This window comes from Canis aureus, chromosome 29 (assembly GCF_053574225.1).
Source record: "Canis aureus isolate CA01 chromosome 29, VMU_Caureus_v.1.0, whole genome shotgun sequence".
In the NCBI taxonomy this organism is placed as follows: Eukaryota; Metazoa; Chordata; class Mammalia; order Carnivora; family Canidae; genus Canis; species Canis aureus.
Window position 1 is genome coordinate 6,932,917 of NC_135639.1, and position 17,616 is coordinate 6,950,532.

Below are 17,616 nucleotides of genomic sequence, written 5' to 3' on the forward strand. Positions count from 1 at the left end.
TTTATGATGCATCCGTCACGTCTGCACCGGGGACCTCCCACATGTTGACCCGCATGGTTTAGGATGGCCTTCACCTCCTCCCTAGTCTGGTGTCATCAGATCTCAGGTTTGGGGAACTCCCCGGGTTGGGAAAGGGCTTAGTATCTCTGGGATGTTGTGTTAATTATTTATGTGATTGGAAATTTTGTTTTTTTTTTTTTTTTTTTTCCCTAGCTCTTTTAAAAAAAAAAAAAAAAAGTCGTGTAATTATTGCCATAAATCTTTGGGGTGCGCCTCATTGCTGGGAAATTAGCCATTAACTACCAGGAAGTCTGGCTTCTCCCAGTCAGACTTGCATTCTGACCTTTGATAAAGTAACTCCCAGCGTTTTTGCATAATTGATGACCATCCGTAATAATCCTCCTGATTAACCCTGGAGCCTCACTTTTGCCTCCTATCCCCCCTCATTTGCTGGGTAACTAAGGGCAACTTTTCCCATGTGTGCACGTGTTGTTACAATAAGACGGCAGCAATGAGTCAAAGCTCGGACGTTGTGGGGTGCAGAGAGCGACTTGTGGCTTCAGCGGGTACATGGGATGAGCAGGAAGGTGGGGGTCAGAGCTCCCAAAACACACACCCCCGAAGCCGCCCTCCACAAACGAGCTGGGCAGCAGCCCCCCGCTCCTCAGGTGGCACGTGGCTCTCCCCCCCGAGAGTCCCGCAGCCCCCAACCCAAGTGGGAGCCACTCCTCTCTGCCTCGTTTCTGCCTGAAACTCCGTGGGCGCACTGGGACGGGCACAGTCGCCGCTCCCCGGTGTCTAGGCCAGCAGCCTGGACCCTGCCGTCACCGGTGCCATCTGTGGCTCCCTCCAGATGCCAAGGGGGCCCCAGAGGATGGCAGTGGACACCCTTGGCTTCAGTGGCTAGGCGGTGCGTGCCTTCCTGCCCCCTTCTCCCGTGGTGGGGTCTGGGGCATATGTGGTGCTGAGCAGCGGCTCTGGCTCGTTCCCCCCAGAGGGGCCCTTGGGAGTTTTGTGAACTGCCTGCCCGGTGAAAGGCCTCCAGAGAACCTGTCCTGTGGCCACGCTGGGTGTCTGTATCTCCTCGCCCACGGGCCTGGGCCCTACCCCCTGATGGTCCGGGTCGTCTGGAGTCTGCCCCCATGTTGGCAGAAGCGGGCAGGCCCAGCTGGCCCCGTAGCGTGGTCGCTGGCCTTGGAGTACAAATCACTAACAATTCAGGTTGTTGGCAATTGGTGTTTACAAAAAGCCAAGAGCTCTAGATGCTGCTGTTTACTGTTTTCAGAAACAAATAACAACTGTCTTGTGCGTACGTTCCCTTGAGACAGGGCGGGAGCCTGGCCTAGTGGACTCCAGCAACCTCCGCGTCCCGTGTTGGAGGGAGGAGAGAGCCCGCGCTGGTGGCAGGTCCCCTAGTAGGAAGTGGCAGTAAAGTCCTGCATGACCTGTTGTCCTGTGCCCGCAGGGTGTCCAGAGAGTAAGGATTCTTTTCTCCTTGTTTCAGGGTTCATAGTGGCGTAATGCCCGCAGACTCCTGCGCGTTCCCCTAAGTTCTTAGAGGACCGCTTTGCCTTTTGAATCAGAGAGTTGCAAAGTTCGATAAAGAATGGCCCTTGTGGATAAGCACAAAGTCAAGCGACAGCGATTGGACAGAATTTGTGAAGGTAAGAGCCAGCGTCATTGGCGGGTTTGTGACCAAAGGCGCATAGTCCCGCCCTGGAACCCTCGCCCCGCTCACTGCTGACCCCCGCGGGGGGATCTGGTTCCCTGTTCAGACCGAAGCCCACTCCGGCCAGAAGCCCCCCGGCCCGAGCACCCCCTGCCCATGCCCTGGGCCGCGTGGTCGGTCGACCTGACCTGCGTGCAGGGCTGCCCGGCTCCCAGGGTGTAGGGGTGGGGCTAGGACAGCTGGGGAGGGGGTGGCCCTCGGTCTGTTTCTTGCGCACACCCTAGGGTCACCCCTGCATACGGAGGACACTGGATAACAGGGCCATCTTTTTTCACTTCTCTGGGGTTTCCGGACTTTTATCTGTTTCTGATTAAGATATTTACAGTGATGAATTCCAAGATATTCCTGAAGAGCCCAGCATTGCCCCCTCATTATGTGTTCACATCCCTGGTATCTTTGAAAATGTCTGGAAGTGTTTTATTCATGAAAGGAAAAATAAACATAATTAAAATCTAATGGAAACCTGGGGACGAACCTCTGAGATGTTGATTAAACACCATCCCCTCCTAATTAGGGAGCGGCGAGAAATCCAGAGCGCGGCTCTGGGCCTGGGGTTGAGTGCTCTTGCCAGCCACGTCCGCACTGCCTGGTTCCTGGTGACCTGGCCGTGGGGTCTGTCACTGGGGGGTCACGGAGGGGAGCCTCGCAGGCAGGGTGGTCACAGCTCCCCCGCCCCCACCCCGCATGTGCTCACACCCTCCTGGGCCTACCTGCTGCCCACGTGGACTGGATTGTCCTGAAGGCAGATGTGGCTCAAGCCACATGGGGTGGAGGCATCAAAGACGTGTTGTACCGTGTGACCGTAGGCCCCGCGAGCGCTCTGTGATCCGAGAGTGTAGCAGTACTCACTGTCCCCCTACATCCCTGGGGTTCTGCAGCTGTGTAGGGGGTCTGGGATTTAAAAGTTTGGTTTGGTTTTGATAAACATGACAAAGTTCTCAAACCTACAGAAAGCCCGATGGACTAGAATGGACACTGATATGCAACTTCATTTACCAGCTGATAACATTGGCTGTCACTTGCTTTCTTTTTTATATGTTCCAATAGAGATGCGTGTGTGTGCACATGTATGTGTGAATGGATGGGTGGACTTTCCAGAACCATCTAAAGGTTGTAGATGCAACAGTTCCTCCTAAGTACCTATGGCATGTGTCCCCTGTGAGGACCTCTCCTGATGTAAACACGGCGCCATAACCACCCCCCGACGCAGGGAGCTGACCCTCCCCACGTGTCCTCTAATACAGACTGCATGGTCTCCTTGCCTCCGCTCATCTGTTTCCAGCTGCTTGGTTTGTGCAGAAATGAATCAAAGGACACATTTAGTTGTCCTGTCTCCTTGGTCTCTCCTTCATCTAAAATTTTTGTCATGGTCCTTTTGACTTTCAAAAGCATTGGTGGTCATTGAAAGAGCCCAGGCCACCTGGTTGGAAATGTCCCACAATCTGGGTTCACCTGATCAGGTGGGGATTTATGGAATTAACTTCTGACCCCTGGTGGCAAGGTGTTTGGTTTAAGGTTTCGGGGGCCCCTGCTTGAAAAACTAGTGCATCAACTTTCTGGGGTTGGTGTCTAGAATGCCTGTGGTGCTGATTCTGCCCCCCTGGAATCCAGGATCCCCGTGTGTATCTGGACGTCCCACATCAGAGATATGATCGGGACTGGAAAGCTGGTGGCCTTTCCCCTCTGTGTTTTAGAGCTGTCACAGGGGCAAAACCATTGATGGCTCTTTCAGGCCCTCTCTCCCGCGCATGGCTCACCAACCTCCCACCCACTCTTTTTTTTTTTTTTCCCCCACCCACTCTTTATGACGGGAATTTCAGTATCTGCTTCATCCGTGAACGGCATTCCTGAGATGGTCGCAGGTACAGTTTTTTAAATTTCTCAATAGGCGCCATCAAGATAGACGTGGGAAATTCGGTGGCTCGGGTGTTACTTGCAAAATCCCCAATCCCAAATATTCGCTTGCTGTCCCGTCCAGCCTAACAGCTGTTTGAAGGTGCTTCATTGGTGGCCCTCGAGTTTATACACCGAGTTAGCATCGTTCATGGGCCGGACAGGTGGTGCCCGTTTTGCAGCTGCTTACCAGCAAGGCACAGGGCGGGCAGTATGTGTGTCCATGGACCCAGGCGGTCTCCTGTTCCTTACTTGGACTTTCCCTCCAGTGAGCTCCCTGGATTCCGTTCTTTCTCCATCTTGAAGTCCTCCTGCATCTGCATCCCTGGCTTCGAACTGTCCCCAGTATCTTTTCTGTAAACTTGAACTAATTGCTCTTTAATATTCTTCCTGAAACTCCAGCGAGCCCAGCAGACTGTTGTCTCCTTCCCACTGCCAGTGCTTCCCCCCACCCTCCCCCAGGACTTCCTATAGCCCATTGTTTTTGATTTTTATGATTAAAAGCATGAACGCTGCCTTGTTCTGTTGTAGCCGCTCTGGGATCAGAGGAGCTTTGTCATCTTGGCTCTTGTTCTCTGGGAACAAACCTCCTCCAGACTGCTGTCCTCCCGCCTACCTCACAACCCCAGCACAGCCCCTGGCGGTGGGATCTTATGCCTGGTAGGCCCTCCTGGGCCCCACTCCTTCCCTCCCCCCCCCCCCTTTTTTTTTTAAGATTTTATTTACCCATTCATGAGAGACACAGAGAGAGGGGCAGAGACATAAGCAGGCTCCATGCAGGGAGCCCGATGTGGGACTCAATCCCAGGTCCACTCAATCCAGGATCACACCCCGAGCTGAAGGCGGTGCTAAACCAATGAGCCACCCGGGCTGCACACCCCCCACCCCCACCCCCTTAATGAACACTTTTGCTCCCGCCTAGCCAGTCTGGTGGGATCTGAGCACCATCCCTGCCCAGATACTGCTGCTTCCAGAATTCCTGCCTGCCCTCCAAGGCCCAGCCTCTTCCCCCTGGAAACATCAAGGTCTCCTCCTGAGCCCCAGTTCCCTGTGGCCACTCCTAGCCGCTCTCCCCTTTGTGGCTCCTAGTTAAAGCCCGGGTGGAGGAAAGAATCTGACTCCGGTGCATCTTTGCAACCCTCTCCCCCACCCCCTCCAAGGGATGTTTCTGCTGCGACAGAAGCACAGTGCAGAGCATAGCTTTGCTTCTCACCAGCCAGTCTTTGGGACCTCATCCAAATCAGTTGGAATAATGGTCTTTCAAGCTGACTTAAAAGCCAGATTTTAATTTTTCTTTCCAAAGCTCTATTTTGATATTTTTAATTTGCTCTCTGCTCTTTCTGATGCCTGTTATCCAACAGTCCTAGAGTGCTGTTGGGTAAGAATTCTCATGGAGCAGGGACTGGTCAGGGCCAAGCTGCCATCTCCTCTTTTTGGTGTGTAATTTAGGTCTTGGTTTCCCACTCTGTTAAGTTTGCTGGTATAATTGATCTATTGCATCTGCGAGTTGCACCGTCAGAGCCTCCCTGTGTTCCTGCAGCACGGCCAAGCTGGTGTGATTTGCCCCAGACATCTGTTGGTCAGAGAAGAGGGCTTACTGTCGCTCAGCATTGCCAATAGTAACCTGGAAAAACATTTTCTGGAAAGCATTTTCTGGGTTTGTAGAAGGGTAATATGCCAGAATGGCTTTGCTGATGACTTTTGTGAGAACATCTTATTGTGGGTTATGGTGGAATAAATCAGTAAACACCGTCCTTTTCTGTGGCTGTGGAGAATGTAATTTGGAAAAAGTAGATATTTCATTTTACTTTATTTTGTTGGAACGTCTTATACACGTGGAAAAATGGTCCTGGCGATTGCATCAGTTGAGCTGTGATTAGTACCCCTTTATAACGTAAGTTGGGAGAGGACTTTCCTTTCCTCTGCAGGAGAAAAATAAATGATGTAAACCTCCTTTTAAATAAACAATCCAATTCGATGTTTCTTGCCTCGAGGATGTTCTCATGAGCACAGAGGGTAGGAGGAGGTGAGAAGGTCGGCTGGATGAATGCTGGATGAATGGACTCGGGGAAAGTAGAGACCAACTGATGAGTAGTTAGTTGATCTTGAACCTGAGTAGTTATAAATTCTGGGAATCTTTCTGTGTCCACTTTGTCACCAAGGACGAGTCAGAAAATGCTGCAGGGACGAGGTAAAAGACCTTCCTCTTGTTGCATTCTGCACCACTCAGTGGGTTGAGCGGGACACGGTAAGAGGACATTTATTCCAGTACATCATTCCCCTGAGAAAGATTATTCATGGTCCTGGAATGTTCCAGAAGCAAAGATGTCTCTGAGTCTTCAGGTTTTCCGGATGGCTGAGGTGGTGGATTCATTGGGGCAACTGGGAGCTCTTCCCTCACAGCAGCCTTCATTGCCCGGCTCACACCCACTGGAGCCCATGGAGCAGGGTAGAGAGTAGTCGGCGGACTCAGGCCAGAATCACTTTGTCGTTTATTTGTGCGCTGTTTTGTTTTACCTGTTTTTGTCTCAAAAGCGCTTACGGCACTTTATACAGGAAACATGTTGAAGTTGGCCATCTCTAGGTAGCCCACAATCATTTCTAAGAAATATCCTTAAATAGCCCCAAAATGTGGATTTTTAAAAAGGGGACTCATAATGTTGCTATACATTATAATTATATGTTTGGATCAGGCAATTACGCATATTTCCAGTAATTATGTGATTAGCGATAATTACATTAGCTATGTAAATATACAATAGTCAGCTAGACACAACTTTAAACTCCAGGCATAAACGAACATTCGGCAACAATGTGCTTGTGTAAAGGATCAGTAAAGGTAGGGAGCATGGTCAAGGTGACGCTTAATGGAAGTTATTTGCAAGGGCTGAAAATCGACATCTCCCCTCCTCTGGTCGTGGCTCCTCCCCTGGGGTGCCCACTGTCTTGTCAGCTAGGGATTGGGTTCACAGAATTGCCCATATGCAGTCAGGCCCTCGCTCTCTGCAGAGGAGAATCAGGTTAAATGTTTTATTCTCTATTGCTACTCATCTGTAAAATGCAGACTTCAGCTTCTCTTTGCACTTGTCGTTTCACTGAATGGCCTCCAACTGCAGCTGGCAATTTCTGTCAACTCCCCGTGTTTCTAAGAGCTGCGTGTCAGGGCTGCCCGTCTCCACCTGGGGCTCCAGGGGGTGGGGTGTTGGCGTGCTCAGCCAGCGGCTGCTGTGTCTGCTGTGTTCCCCACCACGATGCATCTTTTTTTTTTTTTTTTGCCCTCCCGAGTGCCCTGGAGCCACCTGACTTGTCTTCCCAGCCTGCTTTGCGTTGGATGCATTTCATTTGGTCATGGCACCTTTGAGGAAAGGCTGTCTGCTTTCGGGCTCAGTAAACACTTCATGGGAGCCTGGGTTCCAGTGGACCCAGGCCTGGTCTCCTTCATCAGAGGAAACTATCCCAGGGCAGCAGAACAATCCTGGCTTTTGAAGAGCCAGACACCTGTACACAGTCTCTCCTCCCTAGCCGCCCAGATTTGGAGGATGTCTTTGGGCTTGAGTAGCTCCTCAACACAGCCCTATGAGAGGTATTGGGGGGGGGGGGGGCTATGAAACCAGAACCCCAGGATACACTTTGCTGCCAGCTCTTTTTGGACTGTGACTCCTCTTTCAGAACCTACAAGTGATACAGCAAAATGAGGCTCCTGTTTCTGATGGGTTTATACTCAGGACCCCTAACCATGATTTCATGAACATCCTCATATTAATGGGACTCTTGCTGCAACAGAGCTTGAGGTCTTTGGCAAGCTCTCTATCTCCAGGGAAGCCTCGGGTGCCTGTCCAGGTCCAGGCAAGAATCGGGCTCAGCACCACCAGCTGGGCTGGGAGGTCGCGGGAGGAGAGGGGCGTGTTCTGGGTATCTGTGTGCAGCTGCTCAGTGGTCTCTACTATGCCCTGTTTCTCTTGCCATGTCACTTGCTCATTGGACGGGCTGGGCCCTCCACTGGGCTTGTTTCCCAAGTGCTGGTTGGAGAGTGATGTACCTTGAGGGCGAGGACTGTGGCTGTCCCCACCGAGTCCTGTGCCCTGTACGATCACACCAGCCTGGTCCCGTTATGATCCATGTGTTGAACAGACCAGCACGTGATGGAGAAAAGGACATGTTGCAAGAGACAGGGCTCTGTCACCTTAGATGAGGAAACCATGAGCTGTCTCTGCCAACTGATGCATTCCCTGGCTTATTTCGGGGGTGGTGTCACCGTAATAGGGGTCGATTTCTTTGAACTTAGGGATAGAGTGACAAAGATTGAATTAAGGAAGCTTCCTGGAAGTGGGTTATTTGAGCTGGACCCTAGTGGATGGAAATGGTTTGGACATCTCAAGGGTGAGAGGAAGAAATTCTAGAATATTCTGAACCCAAAATAGGGGAAGGGACATAAAACATAGAGTGTGATGGAGTGAGGGGGGTGGCAAGGTTGAGGTGGGTTGGGATTATAATCCGAGATGCTGAGATTTGGTAGGATTTTTGCTGTTATTGGACTTTTTTTTTTAATTATTTTATTTATTTATGATAGTCACAGAGAGAGAGAGAGGCAGAGACATAGGCAGAGGGAGAAGCAGGCTCCATGCAGGGAGCCCGACGTGGGATTCGATCCCGGGTCTCCAGGATCACGCCCCAGGCCAAAGGCAAGCGCTAAACCCCTGCGCCACCCAGGGATCCCTGGACTTTTTTTTTTTTTTTACAAAGAGGAAGGAAAGAAGTGGTTTTTGTCCAGCACCTTGCCTGAGGCTGACCTTGTGCCAGGGGTTGTCAGCTTTTCCTGGTAGATTTTTGTCCTGTGGCTTGCCCAGGCCTACATCTGAGCCTGGGGTTCCAGCTCTTGCTTTTTTTTTTTTTTTTTCCCCCCTTTTTTCCAAAACATGCCCTAAAAGAGGACTGGACTTTCTGCCCCCATTATAAGTGGGGATCAAAGCCAATTTCCAGGGATCCCTGGGTGGCGCAGCGGTTTGGCGCCTGCCTTTGGCCCAGGGCGCGATCCTGGAGACCCGGGATCGAATCCCACATCAGGCTCCCGGTGCATGGAGCCTGCTTCTCCCTCTGCCTATGTCTCTGCCTCTCTCTCTCTCTCTCTGTGACTATCATAAATAAATAAAAATTAAAAAAAAAAAAGCCAATTTCCGTACCACAGCTGTCATTAAGTTTTATAATTGAGGAAATCAAGTCAGGAGCAACATGCAAGCCTTTGTTTTCACTTCTTTATTTTTTATTTTTATTTTATTTTTTATTTTTTAAAAGATTTTATTTATTCATGAGAGAGGCAGAGACACAGGCAGAGGGAGAAGCAGGCTCCCCACAGGGAGCTCGATGTGGGACTCGATCCCGGGACTCCGGGATCACGTCCTGGGCTGAAGGCAGCGCTAAACCGCTGAACCACCAGAGCTGCCCTGTTTTCACTTTTTTAAATGGCCAAATCTTACGTTACATGCTGGCTGGGACTGTTTCGAGGACCACTTATCTTGGGAGAGTTGGTTTCGTTTACAAGGCTGTGTTTCGGGTCTGGGGTCTTCTTCTGACGGTGCGCTGACCTTCCGAAGCCTCCGTCTTTCTACTAAGAAACGGGGAATATGCATCACACATCCCAGGACATTCGGTGAGGTGTCATTCCTTTAATGACTGAAGTGATGCCCAGACATTCTAATTTTCTCTTTGCATTTGGGAAAATGTAGATACAGGCTGCCTTAAAACCTCGCTACAATGTCCTGTTTGCTATTTTACCAGTGCGCTGGGCCCCCCACCCTCTCTGATTTAGACTCGCCAAGTAAGTGACTTTGATTGGGGCACTGGGGGAACAGGACAGAAAACATTTTTTAAAGGCAGGAAGCTGTTGTTCAACATAAATTGGAAAACACTTGACAGAAACAAACAACCAACACTGCCTGTACACATTGAAAAGTAGGAAGCAGGATGTTCTAGGCCTATTTCTGGCCCTGCTTCTGCCAGAAAAACAGCACGTAAACCACTAACGTCCGTGGTGTCCCCCTGGAGGCGTCGCCTGTGGGAGGCAGAGGCGTGGGTGCTGCTGCAGCTCCATCCTGGGACCCAGCAGGTGCAGGGAAGCATCTCGAAGGCTCCCCTTGCCACCTTCACTTTCAAAGCTGCCGTGATTTTCTGGCCCCACGGGCTAGAGGAGGACCAAGAAATGGAAGGCCGGCCGGAAATGCTCCAGAGCTGGGCCTGGCCGCCCCCCAAGAAGGAGCAAGCATTTATGACTACCAGGCGGGCTGGAAACAGCACAGCTGTCAAGGGACAGGCAGGCAGACCCAGCTCCCTTCATGTGAGTCCAGATTTTAGATTGTCCGACTCCACCTCGCGCTTGATATATATGGAATTCATTTATGAACTACTGTGAGGCGTAGACCCCCAGAGCAGGGTCTAGTCTTCTGTTTGCCATTCTTTTCTAGCAGTTTCCTAGGTCACCAATGTGATTGGAACATGAAATGCTTGTTGGTGATCCGCCCAACGACTGCTCCGCGGAAGGGCTGGCTGTTGTCTCCTCCTTGATTTTCTTCCCTGTTCTTCTGGAAACTCCTAGATCCTCTCTTGGCGTTTTTCTGATCTGCATTACATCACACAGGGAACGAAGAATTGGCTCTGGGAGGGTGCTGCGTATGGCCTCAGCGTTACCGTTCGGGTTATTCAACACGGTCAGCTTTCACTTGGGTTCATTATGTCTGCAAGAGAATTTGAGTAGTCTCTCAATTTTCAGGAGGTGGCTTTTTTACTCGATGCAATTTTCCGTAGTGACGCTCTTTGCAGGATTAAAGAGTTAAGTCTGTGAGACTCATTGCTCTTTCAGAAATTGGTCCCATCTTGCTTTATTTAGTCAACACGAGATTTTCAGAAAAGCGGCGCTCTCTAAAAGACTGCAGTGTGCTTAAAAAATAAATAAATTCCACCAGAGCGTTTAGGAAAGTGTGAGTCCAGTTACAGGTGTTTTTACCTAACACAGGAAAACATCTGTCATAATATTTGGCAGCTTGCAGAGCCAGGGTTGCGTGAGTTTGGGTGGTTTCCAAGCAGAATGGGTTGGGTGATGGAAATGGAAATGGGCCTCCTTATTTCTGGCACAGGGGGTGGCACCCACCCTGCAGCCTCTCCCCCACTGCTGCCCCACCTCTGGCATTACACCTTCCGCTCCTTCTCAAAAACCTGCTCCTGGTTTCTTAGGAGCTTTTGGGCACACCTTCTTCTAGACAGTCCTGCCTCCATTGGAGAACTTGAGCCATGAACGAGACGTGCAGGAGCCAGGTGAGTCCCGAGAGCTACCCTGCTTCTAAGAGGTTCTTGGCAGGTGCAATTCATGTGCTCACCTCAGAAGGGGTGTTTCTGTACCATGAGCAGGGCCTCTAAGCACTCGAGCCACATGGGGCTATATACTTTATTAGAAGATGAGAAGAAAAGGAAATGGCCCAACTGGCTAACCTGAGGCCTCAGGCAACGTCCGTCAGCAGCGGGGGGTAGGGGGAGGCCTAGCTGCAGGAGCAGCCCAGTGAGCCCCACTTGGAGGGCTGGCACAGTCCAGGTTCAGGAATTACTTTCTGATGCTCACGTGGTTAATTTTATAGGTGATCTATTCCATAGTTGGGAGTGTGGGAAAATCTTAAGCAAATAACAGAATTACTGTGTTGAGGGGGTTTCCTTTTCCGGCACCAGGGTAGAGCTGTCCGGGGTCAGCGCAGGAAATTCTGGAAAGTGGAGCGTTGGCTTTAGAGTTTGACCTGTGTCCCGCACCCTGTGGCCCTGGCACGCAAGGCACCCAGGTTCCATCCCCAGCATCTGGGATGCAGCATAGTCATACCTGCTGATAGAGTCGCTTACAGACAGAGCACCTGGAATGGGACCCGCCTAGTTTAGACATTAGCAGATGTAAACATCCTGTGATGGCATGTGGTACCAAAGACGCCTAGATTCTGGTCACCTCTGGAGGAGATAAGGACTGCTGTTGTCCATCCTGCCCAGCCAGCCACGTTCCCTGGCCAGTGGTGGAAGAAGAGGTGACAGTAGGGCAGAACTTCCACTGAGAGGTCATCCCTTTTGCCCAAAAACTCAAGAGTGGACGAAGAGGAAGAGAGGTAGAGGTAGATGTGGGCAAGGGCTTCTCGAGAGTATCTGGTTGGCGTCTTTTCTCCACCTGAGATGTGTCTCGCCCAACGTACAGGCTTGTGTCCGTGCCACCCTGTCCCTGTGCTCCTTCTGAAAAGGGTCCCCCGTGAGATGCCCGTCCTGCCCAACCTGCCCCTTTCCAGAGGGGAAGAGGCTCTGAGCGGCGCCCAGAGAAGGGGAAACCCTACGCAAGGTGGGCCAGCTCCAGCTCAGCCGAGCCGGGAAACGATCTGCTGAAACCAGATAGCGCTGTTTCCATTTGGTTCCTCCTGTCCGTTTTGATGTATCTCCTAAGTGAACACATCCTCGGGCTGCCGGCGTGACGGGTAAATGCTGTCCTGGTGTGGCCAGGCCTGTTTCGTCCACGGCCCAGCCAGGCCTCGCAGCCTGTGGTGGCGATTGTGCCAGCAGAGGAATTATAGAAACTGGCGCCAGCAGGCTGCTTTGATACATGGAAACTCAACGTTTGGCAGTGTGGCTTGCTTGCTTTTTTTTTTTTTTTTTTTTTTTTTTTTCCCTCTTTCCTTCCATGCATTCTAGGAGGTGGAAGGGTTTGGGGGAGGATTTGGGTTTCTTCTCTGGCTGCCAGGGAATTTTTCCAGATAACTCAAGGCTTTGTTGGTATTTTGGGGTCGGAAATGGGTCCGTGGTGTTCGGGTAGCAAGCAGCCTGGGGTCCTGGGCCACGTCCCCGAGCAATTCTCAGGCCAGCTCCTAACAGTCAAGGGGTGGCCACAGCTTTGGGGAGTAGTGTTGGTTTAAACAGAGCTTGTCCCAAAGCTTAGGATGTGTGCTCATCGGGACACGGAGACACAGGGTGGCGCGCTGCCCTTCCCCTGAAACGGTCTTGCTTTATACCATATACATCCAGCTCCTGGAAATGGATTGGTACCTGCTTTCCTCTCACAGTAAATTTTCAGTGTTTCTCATTAAAAAAAAAAAAAAAAAAAAATTTTTTTTTTTTTTTTTTTGAACAACTGGTACTTTTCTTAAGTTAAAGATTCTCCTTGACTCTGACACCGAGAGAGATGTAGGTGAACACACCACACCTAGGCTTGACGGCTGCAGACGGGCGCATTATCTCCGCTCCAAACGTTCTAACTGGACACCGTGGTCGGAGCTCCTGTTCAGCCATGAATACGGTGCTGTGGCCAGAGGAGCAGAACCTGCAGCCTTGGAGTGTTGCTTCTCTTGGACCCTTCTATGTTGATTTAGAAAATGTTTTAATGCTCCTAGTTGGGGCATTCCTTTACCTAAATTAAATAGATGCTGTTCTGCGTTGCTGTGCCCAAAGTCCCTAGCAAGGGGTGGAAAAGTCTTAATCCATGGGAATATTGGAAAAGCGTCCACAGAGCCTAAGCCGGCCGGAGCCTGCTGGAATGATGCTTTCTCTGTGAACAGATTTGGAGGAAGGCGCGCCTCGGTTGCAGCCACTTTCTGGTTTTGCTTCAAAATGTTGGGGTTGTTGACCTCTGTGGCCACGTTAAAATGGTAAATTCTAGATTACACGTAGAGGGGTGTGTGTGTGTGTGTGTGTGTGTGTGTGTGTGTGTTTATCCCAGGCAGCAGGAAGGGGTCTGTGTTTTATGATAACAAAGTAAAAAATCCACTTGGACTTGAGCGATGTAACTCATTTGATTGGTAACCAGAGTCCTCGGAGCCAGATTTCGATATTGGCGGAGCATCGGGCTGCAGACCTGGCCCATTTTCTCAGGGCAGTTCGTGTTCTAGAATTGTGCACGAGGGTGGTTTTTCTCTGCCCGCCCCCCCTTTATCCTGCCTTCCTGTTCACATTTAATTTGTTCTTAGCCGTGTGCAATGGATTAACATTTCATCAGGGTGGATTAAGATTGAATTGACATTAAAGCGGTCTTTTCCTATTTTCCTTCTGTCACTTTTAGGCGATCGCAGGCAGGGGTGGGGGGAGGCACCGGCAGGAGGGGGAGGCAGTGCTCATCCCAGAAGTACCCTGGTGAGGACCACGGAGATAAGCCAGAGCTTCGGTGTGAAAATAATTGCCAGTTGCGGGTCGGGAGGCCTGGCTGGAGCCCTCGGCCGCGTCCTCCGTCTAACGAGATGTCACATGGAACAAGAGCTTTAGGGGTTTTATTTAGCTCCTAATCCCCAGGCTGCGAGAGCCGAGGTCCATGTGAGCTCACCCCCGGGAGGGAGGGGGCCCCCGAGCCTGGCACAGCCTCCTCCGGGACTGGCGCTGCCGTTGGGGAGTGAGGCGAAGTTACCGTGAGTGTTGTGTTTGGTCTACTAATGTTTCGGAGGATTAATAATTCAGGCCGGACTTTGAAATAAGAAACCCTCAGTTGGTCTTCCCTGCCGTCGGGCGGCAAGGGCTGGAACGCAGCGGGTCTGTTGTGATGGGCGGAACTGAAGATTTCTAGACCCCGGCTTCCTCCCCCTGCCTCGGCCGCCGGCCCTCCTCCCTCCTCCCCGATGCCGGTCCCCAGCCGCCAGGTGCTCATCGGCCGCTCCCAGAGCTGGGATGCAGCCGGGTGGTACGAGGGCCCCTGGGAGGTGGCCGAGGCCCCGGCGAGGAGCAGCTCCGTGGCGGACGGCGGCGCGGCGGGACCGTGGGACGAGCCGCCCGGCGCCGCCGAGCCCTGCCTCTACCGGGAGGCCTTCTTCAACTCCGTGGCTGGAAGGAAGAGCCCGGGGGCGGACTTCACCTTCTACGACAGCAGGCAGGCCGTGATGTCTGGCCGGGGTGGCCTGCTGCCGCGGGATTACTACGGCGACGCGGCCGGAGCCGCTCGGGCGCCCAAGGAGGCTCGGCACCCCCGCGACCCGGGACTCGGCCGGGCGCTGCCTGGTTACGGCGGGACGGGCGGCAGGATGCCATGGGATCAGGTGCAAGGCCGGGGCTCCGCCCTGCAGGACGCCGGCCCCCTGTACCGGGATCCCGCGGGCAAAGCGGTGGCTCCGGGGCCGCGGACGCAGAGCAGGGCCCCGTCGCCCACGCGGTGTGCCGGGGAGCTGGCTGATGGCAGGTACGCCGCCGAGGCCCCCGCCTACCCCGCCGGCCAGCTCTACAACGATGTCGGCGAGCGGCCGGGGGAGTCCGGCCCCACTAGGCAGGCCGCCCCCACCTGCCTGGTCGTGGACCCTGGCGCGGCCGGCGCCTCGGATGGTGGCGTGGGGGTGGCCCCGGGAGCCCTGAGCCGGGGCTACGGGCCGGCCCGCGGAAGCGTGTCCGCTCGGATGGCCGAGGAGAACTACGAGGCGGACCTGCTCGGTGGCAGGAGGAGCGCGCTGCCGGAGTTCCTGGCCTTCCTGCGCGCGGAGGGTGTGGCCGAGGCCACGCTGGTGGCCCTGCTGCAGCAGGGCTTCGACTCTGCAGCCGTCCTGGCCACCATGGAGGACGCGGACATCAAGTGCGTGGCGCCCAACCTGGGCCAAGCCCGCGTGCTGAGCCGCCTGGCCGGCACCTGCCGGAGTGAGATGCAGCTGCGCAGGCAGAGCCGGCTGGGCCCCCCGCCCCGGGCGCGCTCCAGCAGCTTCAGCCACCGCGGCGAGCTCCACGGCGACGCGCCTTCTCTGGGCGCCCTGGCCTTGCCGCCCCAGCCCGGGGGGCCCCTGCAGGCGGCGTCCCCCCGAGCGGGAGACCTGGCCCGCCGCCCCTCCAGCGCACCGTCCCAGCACCTCCTAGAGACGGCGGCCACCTACTCGGCCCCTGGGGTGGGCGCCCAGGCCCCCGGCTTCCCCTCCAACTCCGGGTACAGCTCTCCCACCCCCTGCGCCCTGACGGCGCGGCTGGGCCCCGCGTACCCCGCCCCGGCCGGGGTGGCCTTGACTCACCCGGGCCCCGCCGGCCCGCTCCCCCCGGGCCCCAGGACAGCCTACTCCACGGCATACACGGTGCCCATGGAGCTGCTGAAGCGGGAGCGCAGCGTGGCCGCGTCCCCCCTGCCCAGCCCCCACGGCAGCCCCCAGCTCTTGCGGAAGCCCGGTGTCCCCGCGGAGCCGCCCGCGCTGCCGCCAGCCAGCCAGAGCCTCCACACGCCCCAGCCGCCCTACCAGAAGGTGGCCCGGCGCACGGGGGCCCCCATCATCGTGTCCACCATGCTCGCTCCGGAACCAAGTAATGAACCCTCCCTGCCCTTCCTCGCTCGGGACGTGGAGGGGACGGTGCGGGCAGAGGTCCGAGCACAGGACGGGGGTCCTCACGCGTTTGGCGCTCTCCTGCCAGGCCTGGAGAGGCCGGCCCTACGCCCCGATGCACGCACACACTTGCACGCAGCCAGCCAGCCAACCGATACGGGTTCCCTTGGGTCAGATTGGCCACTCGGGCGGGGGCTGACCCCCTGGGACGGCTCGGCCTTCCCTTTCTCTGGTTCAGCTCCAGGTGATGTGTGACGTTCCCTTTATGGTGATGCAGCACAGCTGTGTCTCTGGGAGGAGAAACCCAGAAACCATCCAGAACAGAATGAAACCGCCCGCTCCCCGGGGGGGGGGGGGGGGGGTAGCGTGTTCTCCAGGTCACCCTCGGTGGCTCTGGAGAAGGCGGGGGTATTTATCCAGTGCTTCCCACAAATCGTGCTTCACTCATTTGCCGTTAGAAGCGCCTGGTAGCGTAGAAACGCACCTCCGAAGGGTCCGCGCCTGGATCAGAGGGAGGAAGCACCGTAGGGCTGTGTCGGGTACGCTTCCAGGCTCGTGGGTTAAACAAAGCAAGATGACAAAATCCCTTAGAACTCCCGGTTTCAAAGACAGACTTAAGTCTCCTGTTGGGAAATACAGTTGGGAATTCTGTTTACTTGTAGGAAACGATGTATTTTCAAGTTGAAGAAAGAGAGAAGCATCCTAGGTGGCTCTTTTCAAAATGTGAGACAAGTATAATTTGTTACATGTGTTTCTTTGGGTAATTGTGGGTAAAATTCCAGGTGGACGTCCCTGAACACTTACTCCGTGTTTTAACTGTAGGATCTTACTGACAATTGAAGCTATACATCAGGGGTTTTTCCCCCTTTCTTCCTTCCTGCCTCCCCAATTTAGAAAACTTGAATCCCTTTCAAGTGATCTTTTTTTTTTTGGGGTGCATAAGTAGAATTGTCAGGTGGAGGGACAATTGGTGTGAAAATAAGATGTACCTTTTAGTTTGTGGAGCTGGTGACCTAGGGGCTACCAGGAGGCTGAAATGGTGAGTGCGGCTTTGCAGATTGACCCACAGGCACTTGGCTTTCTTCTTCCCGAAGGGAGACTGAGTGGTTGGATTTTTCTGTTGTCTCCCACTATAGATTCTGGTTTTGTCTCATGAATGGATTTTTTTTTTTTTTAAGTTTGATCATACAATGTATTGGACTTTTTTCTTTTTTTCCCCTCTAATCAGTATGTGACAGGAGAAAAGTCAGATGGGCATACGGAAAGCGGATGCACCTTCTCCCTCACAAACATTCCTTCTTTGCAACCAACTAATTTGCATGGCGATGACATTTGTTGCTCTAGTAATTTCATCTGATAATGGCCGGGCTTGCAAAGCGGATCTGAAAACATATTCCTTAATTATGTGTTGCTAAGCAACGGGAGGGTTTGGTCATAATCACAGAAAGATTATCTCCTCATTGAAGTCCTGGAAAGGTTTTGCTGAAGGGGGACCTGTAAAATTGCCTTATTTTCTTCTCTTTTATGTTCATTTTGCACTGCCTTCTAACGGAAACATTCCCCGTTATTTGGGTACGGGGTGAGGGATATTATTTAAGTTGTTTGGAGTATGATTGTTAACACACTGTGTTGCAGACCAAAGGATATTGATTTTTGTTTCCTTTGCGTGGCAGCCAGCCAGTGCCAAGGAAGCCTGCAGTCGGAAGTCTGCCAGCAAATAAA

At 53.2% G+C, this 17,616-nt stretch overlaps 1 protein-coding gene across 10 annotated transcripts in view; it reads left to right on the plus strand.

The window, feature by feature from the left end:
• The window catches only part of CTBP2 (C-terminal binding protein 2), a 157,399-nt gene that overhangs the window by 107,206 nt on the left and 32,577 nt on the right, over positions 1-17,616 (plus strand). For 9 of the 10 annotated variants that reach the window (XM_077877269.1, XM_077877272.1, XM_077877271.1 and 6 more), the window contains one exon: positions 1,505-1,664. In XM_077877269.1, coding sequence (XP_077733395.1) covers positions 1,607-1,664 — 58 coding nt within the window. In that variant the 5' untranslated portion in view covers positions 1,505-1,606. Of the gene's footprint in view, positions 1-1,504; positions 1,665-14,214; positions 15,875-17,616 lie in introns of those variants that run through there. The other variant, XM_077877267.1, reaches the window with a different exon arrangement.